This window comes from Topomyia yanbarensis, chromosome 3 (assembly GCF_030247195.1).
Source record: "Topomyia yanbarensis strain Yona2022 chromosome 3, ASM3024719v1, whole genome shotgun sequence".
Taxonomy (NCBI): Eukaryota; Metazoa; Arthropoda; class Insecta; order Diptera; family Culicidae; genus Topomyia; species Topomyia yanbarensis.
In genome coordinates, this window is record NC_080672.1 from 168,985,085 (window position 1) to 169,001,123 (window position 16,039).

The 16,039-nt window shown below is 38.9% G+C and overlaps 1 protein-coding gene across 2 annotated transcripts; it reads left to right on the plus strand.

Moving 5' to 3' along the window:
* The first annotated feature begins 206 nt into the window (after window positions 1–206).
* On the plus strand, window positions 207–16,010 carry LOC131694295 (phosphatidylinositol 4-kinase alpha). Of its 2 annotated transcripts, none has more exons than XM_058982912.1 (14): window positions 207–398; window positions 462–675; window positions 736–1,494; window positions 1,547–1,756; window positions 2,467–2,567; window positions 2,625–2,787; window positions 2,841–3,330; window positions 10,933–11,161; window positions 11,226–13,871; window positions 13,932–14,052; window positions 14,117–14,227; window positions 14,544–14,995; window positions 15,059–15,305; window positions 15,364–16,010. In XM_058982912.1, exons 1-14 carry the CDS (start codon window positions 309–311, stop codon window positions 15,747–15,749), a joined length of 6,219 nt encoding a protein of 2,072 aa, XP_058838895.1. In that variant the 5' UTR covers window positions 207–308; the 3' UTR covers window positions 15,750–16,010. The 2 variants fall into 2 exon arrangements, with proteins under 2 accessions (XP_058838895.1, XP_058838896.1); XM_058982913.1 differs by having other exon boundaries at window positions 10,942–11,161.
* Window positions 16,011–16,039: the final 29 nt, after the last annotated feature.

Sequence of the window (16,039 nt, forward strand, 5' to 3'; positions counted from 1 at the left end):
TGTAAGTTTGTGAAAATTCGCTGAGAAAAGTTATTAACTAAAGCAGCCGCATGGCTTCAAAACAAAACAAGGGCAATTAGCGCATCCGAGTTGGCAAATAGTCCCCCGTTAACCAGCAACATGCACTTTTTGACTGGGATAGGATATTTTTGGCTTCACAGTTCACACTATATTCATCTCTCTCCCTATTCTCTCTGATCACGATGAGCAATTCGCTTCACAAACTGTCAAGTGGTGAAAATTTGTATCAGTTTTTAGGTGCAATTATATTGTAATTGTAAACACAAATTTTGTAAAAATTGCGTATTATGATAGGAAATGACCGATTTTCCTTTCAAAAAACAGTTCATTGTTTGGCTCGTGTGCTGGCTCGCATAAAACCGACACCATGGGATAAGGTAATTCACGCTAACATCTAAATATATTGCATACTGGAAATCGTTTTCTAATTTTGCTTCAAGGTTCAAACCCTGTATAGATACTGCCCCCAGGAAAATGCGGCAGGAGTTTTCTGTCTCGACTCCAGGGCTCAGGATGCCGTTATTGCATTGGGTCTATATTTTCTTGAAAGTGATTATCAGTACGAGAAGGAAATCATACCTTATTTGCTGAGGCTTTCGAAAGCCCTTCCCAGAGCAGTATGGATCGATGACGTCAAGCCCAACAAAAACGATAGTAAGTTGGAAGTATACTATATACAGTATATAACATACTCTAGCTATTTTCTTTTTTCAGAAATACCAAACGCCGAGAAGTTTTGTTTTTGCTTGAATAGTTTACTATCGGATATTGCGGTCGGATGCCCGGAGAGTCGCGATGAAATAATCTTGAACCAGGTCGAGGTTTTAGCGGTACTCACCAACATGATCAAAGGGAGCAAGGAAAACAACACTTTACCACCAATTATATTATGCAAGGCGACTGTTCCACTGCTCCTAGGTCTAGGAAGATCTATGGGACGATATGCAACAAGTGATCCACCTTTATTGTGTCGGCTTTTTCCACGGGACTTAATCCCAACACCAAAGTCATTGGAAACCAGCTCGAACACTGATTTAAAGCAAAACAATGCAATCAGTCAGTTTCGCTCTATCATCCCGCGCTCTATGTCTGGAAGTTTAACAGTCGAATCACCGGAAGAAAGGTCACCGAAAAAGCATACCAAAAAACTAAATTCTTTTTACTCCGTCCCATACGATCCAACGACATACTTCTTCTCCAAATATGGCTCTAGTTTTAACCAGTTCCCCAACATGCGTTTTTGCGACTCTCCAGAGCGGAAAAATCGACTTCATTTTCCTATCAGTCATTTGCAGACGATATTCGCCCTAGCAAAAAAGCTTCTCACCAAGGAGACGCTAGAACATCTTGATGAGCAAGCCGGAGATATTTACGCGTTGCATCAGATAAAACCATACGGATATAAGAGTTTCTCAGAAACAATCAACCTGGTTATGGTGACCCTTTTGAGGGAAATTTTGCAAAATCAAAATGGTGAGTCATAAGAAAAACATAGCTCTCCAAGCTTCATGGTACGTTTTTTCAGATCTTCCTACACCGTTCACCAAGGATGTGCAGGAGTTTGTGAAGCGCCTGTTTCTGATTGGTCAAACCGAACTGCAAAATAAACAGCAGGACAGCTCATTGGATAGAGTGAATGATCCGTCCAACATCGTGGTAAACAAGTACAAGATCAATGTTATGGCCAACGCGGCGTGTGTCGATCTACTAGTGTGGGCCATCGGCGATGAAACTGGTGAGTAGTTACTATGCCTGTTGGGATGACTTGATTTCACGATGTATCTGTGGCTCTGTTCATTTGTGATTGAAATTTACTGCGATTAGGCGTGGAGTTATTCATGAGATTCCAAAATTGTTTTATATTATCGAATCGATGCTTTAAATTTAAAAAAAAATCGAAATTTCAATCGACAGTTGTGGAATATAATTAAGTCGATCAATTGTGTGCGATATGCATCAATTGATGAAAACATGTGTAACTATGCTAAGGCAAAGCTGGACTAAAATACAGTAAATAATTTATATTTGACTATGTTTGCTCGTAATATTACATATTATTATCATTATTTTTTCATTTTAATATTTGTTTAGTACTACTTTTATTGATTTTTTTTTTCATTTTTTGTTCTTGTGATCTTCGTTTACCAATATCCATTTCAGTGGATGATGTCTATACACTATCTTCGCTGCAACAAAGTTTATCTGGTTTGCTGGAGCTAGGTGATAGAATTTTCAGTTTTTCTATACTTCCCCCAGACAAGGAATCCCATTTGTTAACGATTGGTTGTTTATTTCGTTATTCGTTTTCATCTTGTGTTGACTTGAATATATTTTTTTGACTTTGGCTTTATTTGGCTTTGCTTTTGTTCGCTGCGATTGCTGATTTGTCAGTTTTCGTTTTTTATTGTACATATTTTATAAATAATCGATACATATTAATTTCAGAGGCTGATAAATTGTGTAGTAGATTGTATCAAAAATTGAATTCAGTGTTGGGCCATAAGGTGGTTATGGATCACATGCCGTTGCTAATGGTGTGCTTAGAGGTAAGTAGGCCATACTACTTTGCTAGAATTTGCTTTAACAAATCTTTTTCTTTGCAGGGATTGGGAAAATTAGCCCAAAAATTTCCCAACATTGCAGGTACATCGATTTCATACCTACGAGATTTCCTCGTAGATCCAAGTCCCATCTTGACAAAACTGCATGCACAATCTCAGGCACAAAATAAAAAGGAGAAAGAAAATGCTCCTTTTAGAATTATTGGTAAGTTGCTTATTTGTTGATTATAATTTTTTGGTCTAATAAGAATATTTTAGTTCAAGGATCCGATTTTAAGGCGTTGGACCAGCAGCCGAATCAACGAAATGGTCTAACGAAGTCCGCTCACGAAGCGTTCGAAGCCCTACGAGACGCGGCAATAGAAAATCTGGCCATCGCTCTCAAAGCCGCTCACATACTAGACCAGTACTGCGTCCCGGCACTGGTGGCCAATGTTTCCAATCGGTTATTTACAGTTGAGAAGCAGGAAAGCGAATCTAGTCTGGTTTCATTGAACATTATCGTCATGCTGGGTCATGTCGCCGTTACACTAAAAGACACTCCCAAAACAACGAACAACATTCTACAGTTTTTCATCCAGCGCTTCTGTAAGGTTCCATCCGAACAAAATGTGTTGATCGTGGATCAGTTGGGATGCATGATAATTTCGAAATGCGAGGCGCAGGTTTTTGAGGAAATAATGAAAATGTTTTCTCGCGTAACAGTACAGGCAGCTTCGTTGGCTTACTCTGCCAACCCGGAACAAAGGTAGGTATCACGACGTTTTATTATTCATATTATTTCTTCGCAATATTTCGATATTCTTCCTGCTTGGCTGTGGATTTTCTTGTTCTTTATTAGTTTTGGTTTTAAAATATTCTATTCTATACTTTCTAGGCATCAACTGTAGTACGACAAACGATATACATTATCTTTTGTATAATTGAGAGTAACTAACAGCTAAACAATAATTTTATTCCAATTTAATGCTATTAGCACAAGGTCCCATACTAACCATAATGTTACGAAAAAATATGTTGCTTACCCTCAGCATTATGTTCAATTATTTTCGTGCGTAAAAAGTTGCAGAATGAACATTTTTGCAAATAAATTTTGTAACAAGCAATTTATTTAGAAACCTGTGGTATATTAGTTCCATGCTCTTCTCACGCAACCTATTCGCATGCCAGTGTTCACGCTGTGTTGTTTGTGCTATGTTCAATCTACAGAGTTGAAACACGTTATAATAGTTAACAACAAGAAAAGAAAAAATTTAAAGAAAAAAAGCGTGATGTATGTTATGAGCGCTATCGCCGATAGTACAGGCCAGATTCGATTATCCGTAGGGTGCAGAAAAATTTCGCTTCGGATTATCGAATCAAAACAAAAGTTTTTTCTTCTTCATGAAATATATCTGTTATATGTTCAAAAACAGTATCTAAGGTACATACATATGTTTGACTCATGGAACATTTTTTTTGTCAAACCGTTTTAATAACGAATATCGATCGCTTTATCTATCTATCTATATATCTATATATATAAAAGTCAATGTTTGTATGTATATGATTTATGGACTCCCAAACGGCTTAACCGATTGTCGTCAAAATTTATACATAGTGGGCATTTGTTATGGAGCGTGTTTTTGTGCCATTGGTTGGAGATTATCTGCCCGCCAGATGACGCTTCGGAACAAATTATGTTTTCCTCCTATTTCGTTGAAAGTCGCAGCAACGCGCGATGGGTATTAGCTAGTATTCTATAAAGTGATAGTAAGACATGTAAGAAAAATAAGTTATATAGCCAAGTTATTTTATTTTAAAGTTTGTGTTCGATTGATTGGGATACTTATGTTTGGTCTAATAATCATGAGGCATAAAACTAAATTCTCTGCGTGAAACTTCAGTTAACTTAATGCTGGTTTCGGTAAATTCAGACAGAAGTAACAACTGAATTTATGATTACGCACTACTGGTTTGTATAAAACAACAAAACTTTGGGAATCCTTTAAGAGCCGATTTCTGCGGTCTGCTGAGCGTCGCTTAACGTTGGTCCAACGAAAGACCAGCATTGGACGATTTTAAAACATGGATTTTTAAAAAGATGAATTTTGCACACGTTACAAGTAAAAAAACCATCATCGGCAGCAGCATCATCATCGTCATCATGCGCTCTAGGGTTTTGGAGAGCTACTCAGAAACTAGCTGATTCTTGGTTCTTGAAAATTTTTAGCTATAAATATGTTCAAACGCATTGAGTGATTCAATTTGTTATACATCGTCGCACAGTAAACTTTTTTCTCTTGTTTGCTTGGTGGAAACATCATCCAGAATCTTCATTTGGCCTTTGTTCAGCGTTCTACGTCGCCGAGTCACTTAAAGTATGTTCGGTGCATATACTTCGTAACGAATTATTAGCGCTGTTCTTTTTAAAGCGGTTCAAAGTGCTGACTACAGTAAAGATCCTATTTTATAAGTCCCCGTGTTTGTCCGCCTCCGAATTTGTCAAATTTTTTACCCGTTCAAGACAAAGTCTTGTGGTTTGATTCTCCTATGTTACATGTTGGGATTCAAGCAAAAGCCTTTTACTTGAGTGAGCTAAGAATTCAAAATGTCGATGTTCTTAAAGTGATGAAAATGTTTCGATTTTTTTAACTGATGCGATAATAGACTGATTCCGAAGAGTTGAGTGGGGTTTTATATCATACTTTAGATAGTCCCAATCAATATGACACATATATATTCAGATCTTGTCAATCTTCAATACATAATGGGGATGACAAAATCGGTCATTATACATTATTACAGAAAAAATCACAGATTTTAAAATTTTGTTTTTCTAGTAATTATAGCTGGCATCTACAGGCAATTATAGTTTGCAGCCAATCTATAATGTGCATAAAATTTTATAGGACACTGCACTAAATTGAAAGATTTGTTGATTATATGAAACTTCTTTATTTTTCCAAATTATTGTAATTTTTACGAGAGTTTCAAATTTTGTGCTTCCAGGAATTGTAGCTGATATCAATTTCTATCGATTTTTGTATTTAAATATTGGGATAAAAAAATATTTTTTTTTGTGAAAAATACGATATTTCTGTATGTGTCTTTTTGAGAACATAAAATTCTAGTTTTCCAGGAATTGTAGCTAGTATCAATTGTAATTGATTGGTGTACGAAAATATGTATGTCATCGCATCGAATTCAAAATTATATGTTGAATAACTAAAATTTCTGTATTTCTACGAAGTTTTCATTATTTTTTAGAAAATAGTTATTCTTTCAAAAACTGCAGTTAGAAGCAAATAATAAATTATAAATGTGTAATGTAGCTTGAGAAAAAATAATGTGCCGATAATCGAAACAATTTCTTCGGATTGTCGTACTACGGATAATCGAATCATTTTCTACGGATAATCGAGACTGCGGATAATCGAATATGGCCTGTAGCGAATTTCAAGTCGCCATCTTTGGTTTCAAAATGGCGTCACTAATCAATTTCTGGCACCTACTCTTCAAGACCATTCCGAAAATACCCATATTGATTGGGTTATAGCGAATTTCGCTAAACCGGAAGTCGCCATCTTTGATTTCAAAATGGCGCCGAAAATTAATTTCTGGAAGCTACTCTTCAAGACCTTTCCGAAAATACCCATATTGATTGGGTTATAGCGAATTTAGCTAAACCGGAAGTCGCCATCTTTGATTTCAAAATGGCGTTAAAAATCAATTTCTGGCACCTATTATTCAAGACCATTCCGAAAATACCCATATTGATTGGGTTATAGCGATTTCACTAAACCGGAAGTCTTTGATTTCAAAATGGCGTCAAAAATCAATTTCCAAAGTCTTCCGAAAATGGGTATATTGATTGGGTTATAGCGAATTTCACTGGAACGGCACCTCCCAAGTAACCATAAGCATTAAGCCATTGCACTATATTGGCTATATATTTGAACTAATGTTGCATTGAAACTCCATTACAGCATTAACAATGCAATGAAGGTCTATATTAACATTAATAATGCATAACTGCACAGCTGACATATAGCATTATCGCTTGCTATAGATGCGTATATAAAACTGATATAACGCGTACATACTTCAAGGATCTTTAAAGCATGTAAGCTTTACAATTGCATTTAGTGCCATTATAGAGCAAATAAAAAGCCGATATAATGTTATTGTAATGCTGTGGGTTTTTTGAAGATTATATTCGGCATATTTCATTTCAATCGAACATGTGCAATATAGTCTAGGGAGCAAACGCAGCGCACTTACCGTGAAGGACAAGGCAAGGTACCTCAGTTCGAGACTGACTAAAGGTAATTTTCGTAAAACATTCATATTATGTGAGAACGAAATTTTTGCAATTTTTGCATTCAAAAGGACTTAGAATATATTTTGCAAAAACCGTGTTGATTGCGAAATCCGCGCAAAACAAAAACTGCCAAAATTCTTCTAAGTGCATTTAAAAGGACTTAGAATTTTTTTCGGAAAAAAGTCTAAGTCTTTTGCATTCAAAAGGACTTAGAATATTTTTGCAAAAACCGCGTTAATTGGAAAATCCGCGTAAAAAACCGCCGTAATTGGAAAATCCGCGTAAAAAAACCGCGTAATTGGAAAATCCGCGTAAAAAAAGCCTCGTAAAAAACCGCGCAAAAAACCGCCTAAGAAAACCTAGGTGTATATTTACATCGTATATGTTGGGACGTTTGACAGGCCATAGCAAATTGTTGACCGGATCGCGGAATTGTCATTCGATACTGATTATCCGTGACTGAAGACACTCGGACACTGCCTCACACGTGTTATCATGTACTATAAATACTAGCTACAACGGGGATGCGACCGTACGGGCGAGCGACCAAAACCACTATCAAGGACTGATCAAGTTGCATAGTTTGAGAGCATTTTACCGCAATGATCAATGCTTCCATCCAATGAACGTGCATGGATGATGATGATGTATATCCGAAGAGTCGTTCTATATCAGTGGTTTTGAACCTGGGGTGAATTCACTCATAGGGGAAAATTAAATTATTGTAGGGGATGAATTATGCGGGGTCATTTTTAGTTTGTTGCCCTTATATTCCCGTCGAATTTGTTTTAGGATTCGAGTGCGTATCTTCATCGCGAGCGGTTGACTCTCGTAGAGCTCCCTTCGAGTCGGTTAATTTTCATCATTTTCGGCAGTTTACTGCCTCCCGGTTATCAAAAGTGTGAATAACTGTGCAATTTAACGATTATACAAAGGGTTTGTGAAAATCGAATTCCGGCAAATGAAAAAAATATGTTCCTCGCATTACGGGCCGTCGATTCCCGATGCAAGGACAATAAAAGTGGGCAGAAAATATCTAGAAACACAGTGTACATTCTAAAAATAGTGAAAAATGGTTTTTCAGAGAAAAAATTCGATCCGAAAAGTGAAAAAATACGGCAATAAAACAAATTGGCATATTCAAATAATTGGCGTTTCACCGGCGACTAGCGACTACCAGGTGTCGTCCCAAAATTCTTCGCCCGAAAAATAGGTGGCAAACCAACCGGTCGGTGCTCCTATTTTTTATTGGGTGTTTCATCGGCGGTACTATCTTTGAAAATGAGCCGCCTTGGATATTCAACTGTTTTTTTTTGCGTTCTTGTTTTGTTGCAAATGAGTAGAGGTTTTGATTCTTTTATATTCGGGATTGCAGATATTTTGTCGCATGTAAATTTTGGATGTACGTTGATGTGATGGCACTGTAAGGGAACACGTATTTGCCGGTCGGCCAACTTTTCTTTGGACTGAGCAAACTAATTTCTATGTTTCTTTAGGGTTTTGTTTTACCAACGGAGGAACTGATCCAGAGAGCATTCAATGTGCATAGGGAAAGCACATGGCCTTATTTGAGTGGAATGATCACTTCAATCATATATAAGGTTTGAGGATTGACAATTCGCGAGAGGGATCGGGAGCCGCTTGGCAATTACCTTCAGTTATGTCAGCACGAAGAATAACAGTTTTGCTATCATGTTCATTGGTCATCATGTGTATGTATGTAGCTTTCAATTCTATCTCATGCCTCCATGTGAGTCCAGGTCTATTGATGACATTTGGTCCTTAGACCAGCGACGACTGGGTGCTGTCGGCCTTCTGCCGATAGTGGCAGAATGAGAGGGTGCGAACGGATCTAGCCGAGAAGACAATACCGTAAAAATGAATAGTTGTTCGGAGGTCGGCTCCAATGGGACTTTGATTTGACTGGTATCGATGATCGCGTGTCAATACGTACTGAAAATTCGCCGCGTTTGTTTTAATGAATCTAATTTCATGTTCCGTTATTGGTAACAAGCCCGTGCATCAGGTTAACGATCCTCTGTATTTCCGTTCAATGTTCGATATATTCGTTCGTATACGTGTATTTCACAAACATCCGATATGGAAAATAGGGAAAATATTTTCGTTGATTTATAACATCTCGAGCTATCATAACTCTTTGTCTGTATAACGTGTTATCACTCGGTAGTTTGCAGCCCAAAAATATACCGTAGAGAAGGAATAGTTTTATTAATAGTTAAATAATGCCGCAATAAATAGTGATCCGGCCCATTACGCAGATAAGATTAGCTTTTCTAAGCAATACTCCCACGGTCGGCTGTGTGGAGTTGCTTTTGTTTAGAAAACATAGGATACTCTCGGTAGCCGACTACCCAGAGTTTAAAAAGAACCGAAAACTAAACAAGATCTTTTTCGAGCGGTCGTGTTCTCGAAAACTAACTAAACTACTACCAAATAAACTATGCTTTACGGGTCGCATCGCTTGCTTGGAGCGAATCCTAGACTCTATTCCCTTCAGAACCACCAACTCCGTGACACCTATTGAAGAGTCTGATAAATCGAAAAAAAAAATCGTCGCGTAATTGAATATTATGAAAAAATATAAGCTGTGCTCCTTATAGCCGGCTATCCGGATTTTAAGTTGCTTATTTTGCTAATCGTATTAATACAACAAATGATAAATTTCCCAAATACTCGGCATCCGGCTGCCCAGAGCAATTATTACATGATAACGCTATTGGCACACTTACTAACAACTCTCCCCTTCTCGTGCTACATGTGGAGATGCAGAGGATTCCTCGGTCTCTAGTAGCAACATGTATCGCACTAACATTCCTTCCTTTCCTAGAAGATCTGCATTCGGACGTGGCCGGCGTCAGTATTGATAGGCATGCAGGGATCAATATAGATTGTACAATGTGGCTCATCATGTTATTCTCAAGCATGTTGTTACAATGAACATTTTGCAACCTAATTTGGTTCTGGTCAATAACGTAGTAGCAACTACGGGCGATCTCTTATGCTTATGCTTATATTCCCGTCGAATTTGTTTTAGTGTTTTGATTGTTTCGGTTGTCATAACTCTACGAGCAAATGTCCAAGAATTAGAACTTCCTGAAAGGAAGTTAGAGGCATTCGTCGGTGATAGCTCCGTACACTGACAGGTATGTCACATTGAAACCTGTGTTTCGATCAAAAAAATCTTTTCAGCATCTTTGATGTCCAAAACAGAAAAAATTGTGAAAAATCGCAATATTTTCAAAATTCTGCGGAAATTTTCATCAACATACAAAAAATCTGTCATCTGTAAAAAAGAATGTCATCAAAACTTGTGAAAAAACATATGCGACATTACAGAAAAAAATTCTGAATACAGTAACCCTGCAGTATAGGCTGTAAAGTATCTATCAAAAAGACAATTGAATAGTTTATCTTCGTCCAAAGTCCTTATATTTAGAGGGACTTTGATCTTCGTCTTCGTTTTTGTTTTACCTTTTGTGAGATCCAATCTCAAGATTTCATGCAAACTTCAAGACGTCTTTTTAGAATAGCTGCCGGAGAACACCTCAGCTGTGAAAGTCGACTAAAAAAACTGATATGCACAATGTAAAAAAGAACCACAAGTTGTGCATACATATTAACTTTAATAAATTGAAAGGTCTTTACAGGAAAAATTTATGAAAACTCTTTTTTGGCATCCTGAGTATAGCCCCTTAAGATAGATTTTTTGCCTTCATCTGTTTATTTCACACGGCTAGTTGCGGTAGCGGCAAGGAGTTTAAGTATGTAGTCTTGCATCACTTACCCAATATTCATTGACCTAACACAATTTGCATTTTAACTTGCACTGCACATACTTACATATCAATAACAATTGTTCAGAATTCAACTTCCACTTCGATTTTGCATGGTCTGTTCGTTTGGTAGTTGCCAATGTTCATTTAATCTAATATCCTCGTTTTATTTTCTCCAACCGAACCAACACGCGTAAACCCTTGACTTACATGCGCGCGCTCTTTTTCACTCTGGTTGGTTCAAATGCTAAAGTGTTTACAGGAAATCCTATCACCACGTCTCGGATGCAGTGGTCAACGCACTGGCTAATATCGCAGCCAACATCCAGGGCGAGCTGGAAATGTTGGATCTGTTGGGAAAGTTACTTGAGCTTTTTGTTCAGATTGGCTTAGAAGGAGAGCGTTCGTACGATAGTACTTCTGGTGCTCAGAAAGCTAGTTCCAGTGCTGGCAATTTGGGCATGCTAATTCCTGTGATTGCAGTAAGTTTTAATAATTTAATAATAATTTATGCATGCTTTCAACGGATTTTTCTATCGACCGTAGGTTCTAGTCAGACGTCTGCCACCTATCAAAAATCCAAAGCAACGTCTCCACAAGCTGTTTAAGGACTTTTGGCTTTACTGTGTGGTGATGGGTTTCACCAATGCGCGGTTATGGCCCTCGGACTGGTATCAGGGTGTCCAGCAGATTGCGGCTAAATCACCACTGTTGATATCACAAACAGCGCACCGATCAGAGATGCGCGAGCTTAATTACACATCCGCCATTCGTTCAGACAGTGTCAGCTTGAATGAGCTAAGAAGTCAAATTTTGGTGTTATTGGATCACCCACCAGCGGACATCACGGCTTGCATTAACAAGTTGACCTTTGCCCAGTGTACGTATTTGTTAAGTGTGTATTGGTTGGAGATTTTACGAGTGGAGAATGCATCTGAACCAAGTTTGGAACCGATTCTCAACTATCTATGTGACAACGCCTTGCTGAAGGATAAGTACGGCATGTGGCAGTGTATTCGCTGTATTGGTGATCAAGTCTTTGAAAAGTTTCGAAGTGTGCTGGTAGAACAGGATGAATTGAGGGAAAAGGTGTTGGAGTCACAAGCAATGTTATTATTGGTATATTTCAATCATATTCACAAACAGATTCAATTGGTAGCGGATCAATATCTGTCACAGTTGGTTGATAAATTTCCCCACTTGCTGTGGAATCGTAAAGTGTTATGGTGCATGTTGGACGTTCTTCAGTTGCTGGCTTTCTCACTGACATTGGATCCGAATGAAGAAACTCCTACGTTAAGAGTTGCTTCAACTCCTTATACGCTTCAGTTGATGGATAGCCTGCCGGCCAGAGAAAGTCGAGTTAAAGATTTTGCCGATCGTTGTCAAGGGATTGTCAACGAGGCTATGAAATGGGCGCCGAAATCTACAAGAAGTCATCTTCAGGAGTACCCCAATCAGGTACCAACGACAACTCTTTCTAACCACAGTGGATTGGCGCTGGCCGTGGATTCGATTCTACACACATGGGTAACTAATGCTGGTATCCAATCGACTTCGAAGCGACCGCATTGCGTTAACAGTGACACTTCAAAATTTGTGTCCGTGCTCTGCCTACGTAGCAAATACGCAGGAGAAATATCCGGGTTACTGTCTGTTTTGGAAGACAACGAGAAAAAAGGTCTAGCCGATCGATTAGTTAAAGATATTTGGGATGCTTGCGCAGAGAAGAGTGATGCCCAACATCGAGGCGCGTTATGGAGAGCAACTGCATATTTGATTCTATGCGCAAGTGCAAATCGGAAGCTTCTGCATGCGATTTCGTCGTCTCAAGTTCAGTTGTTCACAGAATCCGCTATGGAGACCGCCGTTGAATGTTGGCAATGGATCCTGACCGCCCGGCAGGATTTGGAGCTATGTTTCATCCAGGAAATGGTGACCGCTTGGCAGACGACCTTCGATAAACGGATTGGACTTTTTACGGAAGAGGTGGACATTACAAGCCCTCTAGCTGCTTACGAAGGGTGCCGTTTGGTACCAAAACCGATAATGGTTTCTCCACATTTGATTTGGCTTCAACTGCTTTCTGAAATGGTTGATACAGCCAAATATTGCAATAGGGATAAAGTTGAAATGTTTTGCATGCTCCTTCACCGATGTTTGCCATTCAGTCGTGATTTTAAACAAACAAGGCACATTTCTACCGTTGGATGTCGTTTCAAATTACTTCAGTGTGGTCTGTCGCTATTGCAAGGTAATACGATTCCGAAATCTTTGGCACGGAACATTTTGAGAGAACGAATCTACGCCAATGCTTTGGACTATTTCTGTGGACCGCAGATGTGTCCAAGTCAATCGCGAGAAGCTCTACTGGAAGACATAGGAATTCTTTTAAAATTTTGGCAAACGATGAGAAGTGAAAAGAAACACCTCGTTGCTTCAGAAGTAAGCGACTACGATCTAAACCCAACATCGCAAAATCTTTCGGTGAATAAATCCTCCTTGGATACGGTTTCTCTCGCTGGCAGTGAAGTTGCTCGTTCAACAAGTAGTGGAAATGCTGGTTGGTACAACACTATTCCTCATTCTACATCCACTTTATCAAAACGATCCAATCGAATCAAAAGACCACCCTATCAAAAGGACGCATACGACAAAGATTACATGAAGAAACGAAACCTTATTTTAGAACTGTTGGCCGTCGAGATCGAATTTATGCTGATTTGGGCTAATCCTCTTGCAACACCCGAAATGCAAGTCATTGGCGAAGAATCTGTTGCTGAGTGGCGAGCTAGGCCTATAAAGCTGAATGTTTGGCGGGATTACACTCGTCTTGCCTGGTCGTACAATGCCGCGTTAGCTATATTTTTGCCCCAAAGGATACGTAATGCTGAAACGATTGAAGATGAAGTTACCCGACTTGTCTGCTCTGATCCTCTCGCAGTGAGCCACATTCCCGAGGCACTGAAATATCTTGTCACGACGAGAACTCTTTTGAACGAAACGCCAGAGTTGGTCTACATGCTGACATGGGCACGAGTTAGTCCGATACAGGCATTGTCATACTTTTCTCGGCAATACCCTACGCATCCGTTGACTGCACAGTATGCTGTTAAAACGTTGAACTCGTACCCTGCTGATGCCGTTCTTCCATACATACCGCAGTTGGTTCAAGCCCTGCGACATGATACGGTTTGTGTTTATTCAGCCCGAATTGGTGGATAATGATAAATCTGCAATTTTCATTTCCAGATGGGCTATGTAACTGAGTTAATCAAACATATTTCGAAGCGGTCACAAATTGTGGCTCACCAGCTTATTTGGAACATGCAGACTAATATGTACATTGATGAAGAAATGCATCATAAGGATAGTAGGTTTTGAAACTCCTTCAGTCGCAACAAAACAATATATTTCAATATTCTTTTCATTTATAGCCCTTTTGTATGACGGTTTAGAGACACTTTCTCAGAATATTATCTCGTCGCTGTCCGGACCTGCCAAACAATTCTACGAACGGGAATTCGATTTCTTCGGCAAAATTACAGGTAAGGCTTTAAAAATCCTAATAAACTAGTATTTAATCTTTAGTAAATCGTATTAAAGAATATATTTTTGTGAGACGAGTATGTATTTCGAACCCGTTTTTCCTTTGATCTACAGCGACCAATCATAATTTGAAATAAAAAATTAAAGTCGGCAAGGTGAGCCTTTTTCATCTCCTCCTGCTCGATACACTGTGTGTGTGTCCGGATGTCTTACGTACTATCCGATCATACCTAAAAACTTTCGTTGCTGATTTTAATTGTAAATAATTACATAAGAGGAAAACCGTACAAACTAGTTTCTATTGTTCTCTTTCAGCCGTCAGCGGAGAAATCCGCTCCTTCCCGAAGGGTCAGGCAAGAAAGAAAGCTTGCTTAGATGCGTTAAGTAGAATCAAGGTGCAGGCTGGTTGCTATTTGCCATCGAATCCGGAAGCAATGGTTCTCGACATTGACTACAACAGTGGAACTCCGATGCAAAGTGCCGCAAAGGCGCCGTACTTGGCACGATTCCGTGTTCATCGATGTGGTATCACTGAACTGGAAACGATGGCAATGGAAGTGTCTAACAATCCCAACACACAACTGGATGGTCCAAAATTGAATTCTATGGGTCCGGAAACGTGGCAGGCAGCAATCTTCAAAGTAGGTGACGATGTGCGACAGGATATGTTGGCTTTGCAAGTCATATCGATATTTAAGAACATCTTCCAACAAGTTGGTCTTGAACTATTTCTATTTCCGTATCGTGTTGTAGCAACGGCACCAGGGGTAAGTTATTTGATATTAATGACGCCTTTCAGTTGCCATTGACGAAATGTTTTGCATTCACAGTGCGGTGTAATCGAGTGTGTGCCCAATGCTAAATCACGCGATCAGCTTGGAAGGCAAACTGATTCAGGTTTGTATGAGTATTTCCTGCATCAGTACGGAGACGAAACATCCAAAGAGTTCCAGGCAGCGCGAAGCAATTTTGTTAAATCAATGGCTGCATATTCAGTTATCGGCTATCTTCTGCAGATTAAGGATCGTCACAATGGCAATATAATGATCGATAAGGATGGTCATATTATTCACATCGGTAAATAAAGGTTACTTACTCTTATTAATTAAACAATTACCTAAAATACAATTTACAGATTTTGGCTTCATGTTTGAATCATCTCCCGGTGGTAACATAGGGTTCGAACCGGATCTCAAACTAACAGACGAAATGGTGATGGTGATGGGTGGCAAAATGGAAGCCGCTCCATTTAAATGGTTCTGTGATTTGTGTGTGCAATCATTTCTGGCGATCCGTCCGTACCAGGATGCTATCGTAACGTTGGTCTCGCTCATGCTGGACACCGGATTGCCTTGTTTCCGTGGGCAAACCATTACACTGTTGAAGCAACGATTTGTCCCTACTAAGAATAACAAAGAGGCAGCAGCTCACATGCTGGGCGTTATTCGTAACTCCTACCAGAACTTCCGTACTCGAACGTACGATATGATACAGTACTATCAGAATCAAATCCCGTACTAAGATAAAGGTCATCAGGGTGGGTTTACAGTGATTGTATTATTCAATGTTCAAATTTAAAGATTATCAAAAAAAAAGTTTTAAATCGATGACGAAATGTGTTGGAATAAACATCATAATGTGGGAAGCGGGCTGGGAATGTGGTAAACTGAACAAAATCTATTCTATGTGGTATTGCATGTGATTCAAAGTATAGCTAAACTTACTCTTGTTAAATATTTGTTGACTATATTGAATAAAATTAATGTTAGCAAGAAGCAAGAATCGCTAGTTCATCCGTCTTCACTTCAAGG

Coding starts and splice junctions, on each gene's coding strand:
- LOC131694295 (XM_058982912.1), top strand. CDS start 309: ATGATAGGAAATGACCGATTTTCCTTTCAAAAAACAGTTCATTGTTTG. Junction 676..735: donor CAAGCCCAACAAAAACGATA/GTAAGTTGGAAG, acceptor TTCTTTTTTCAG/AAATACCAAACGCCGAGAAG. Junction 3,331..10,932: donor TCTGCCAACCCGGAACAAAG/GTAGGTATCACG, acceptor CAAATGCTAAAG/TGTTTACAGGAAATCCTATC.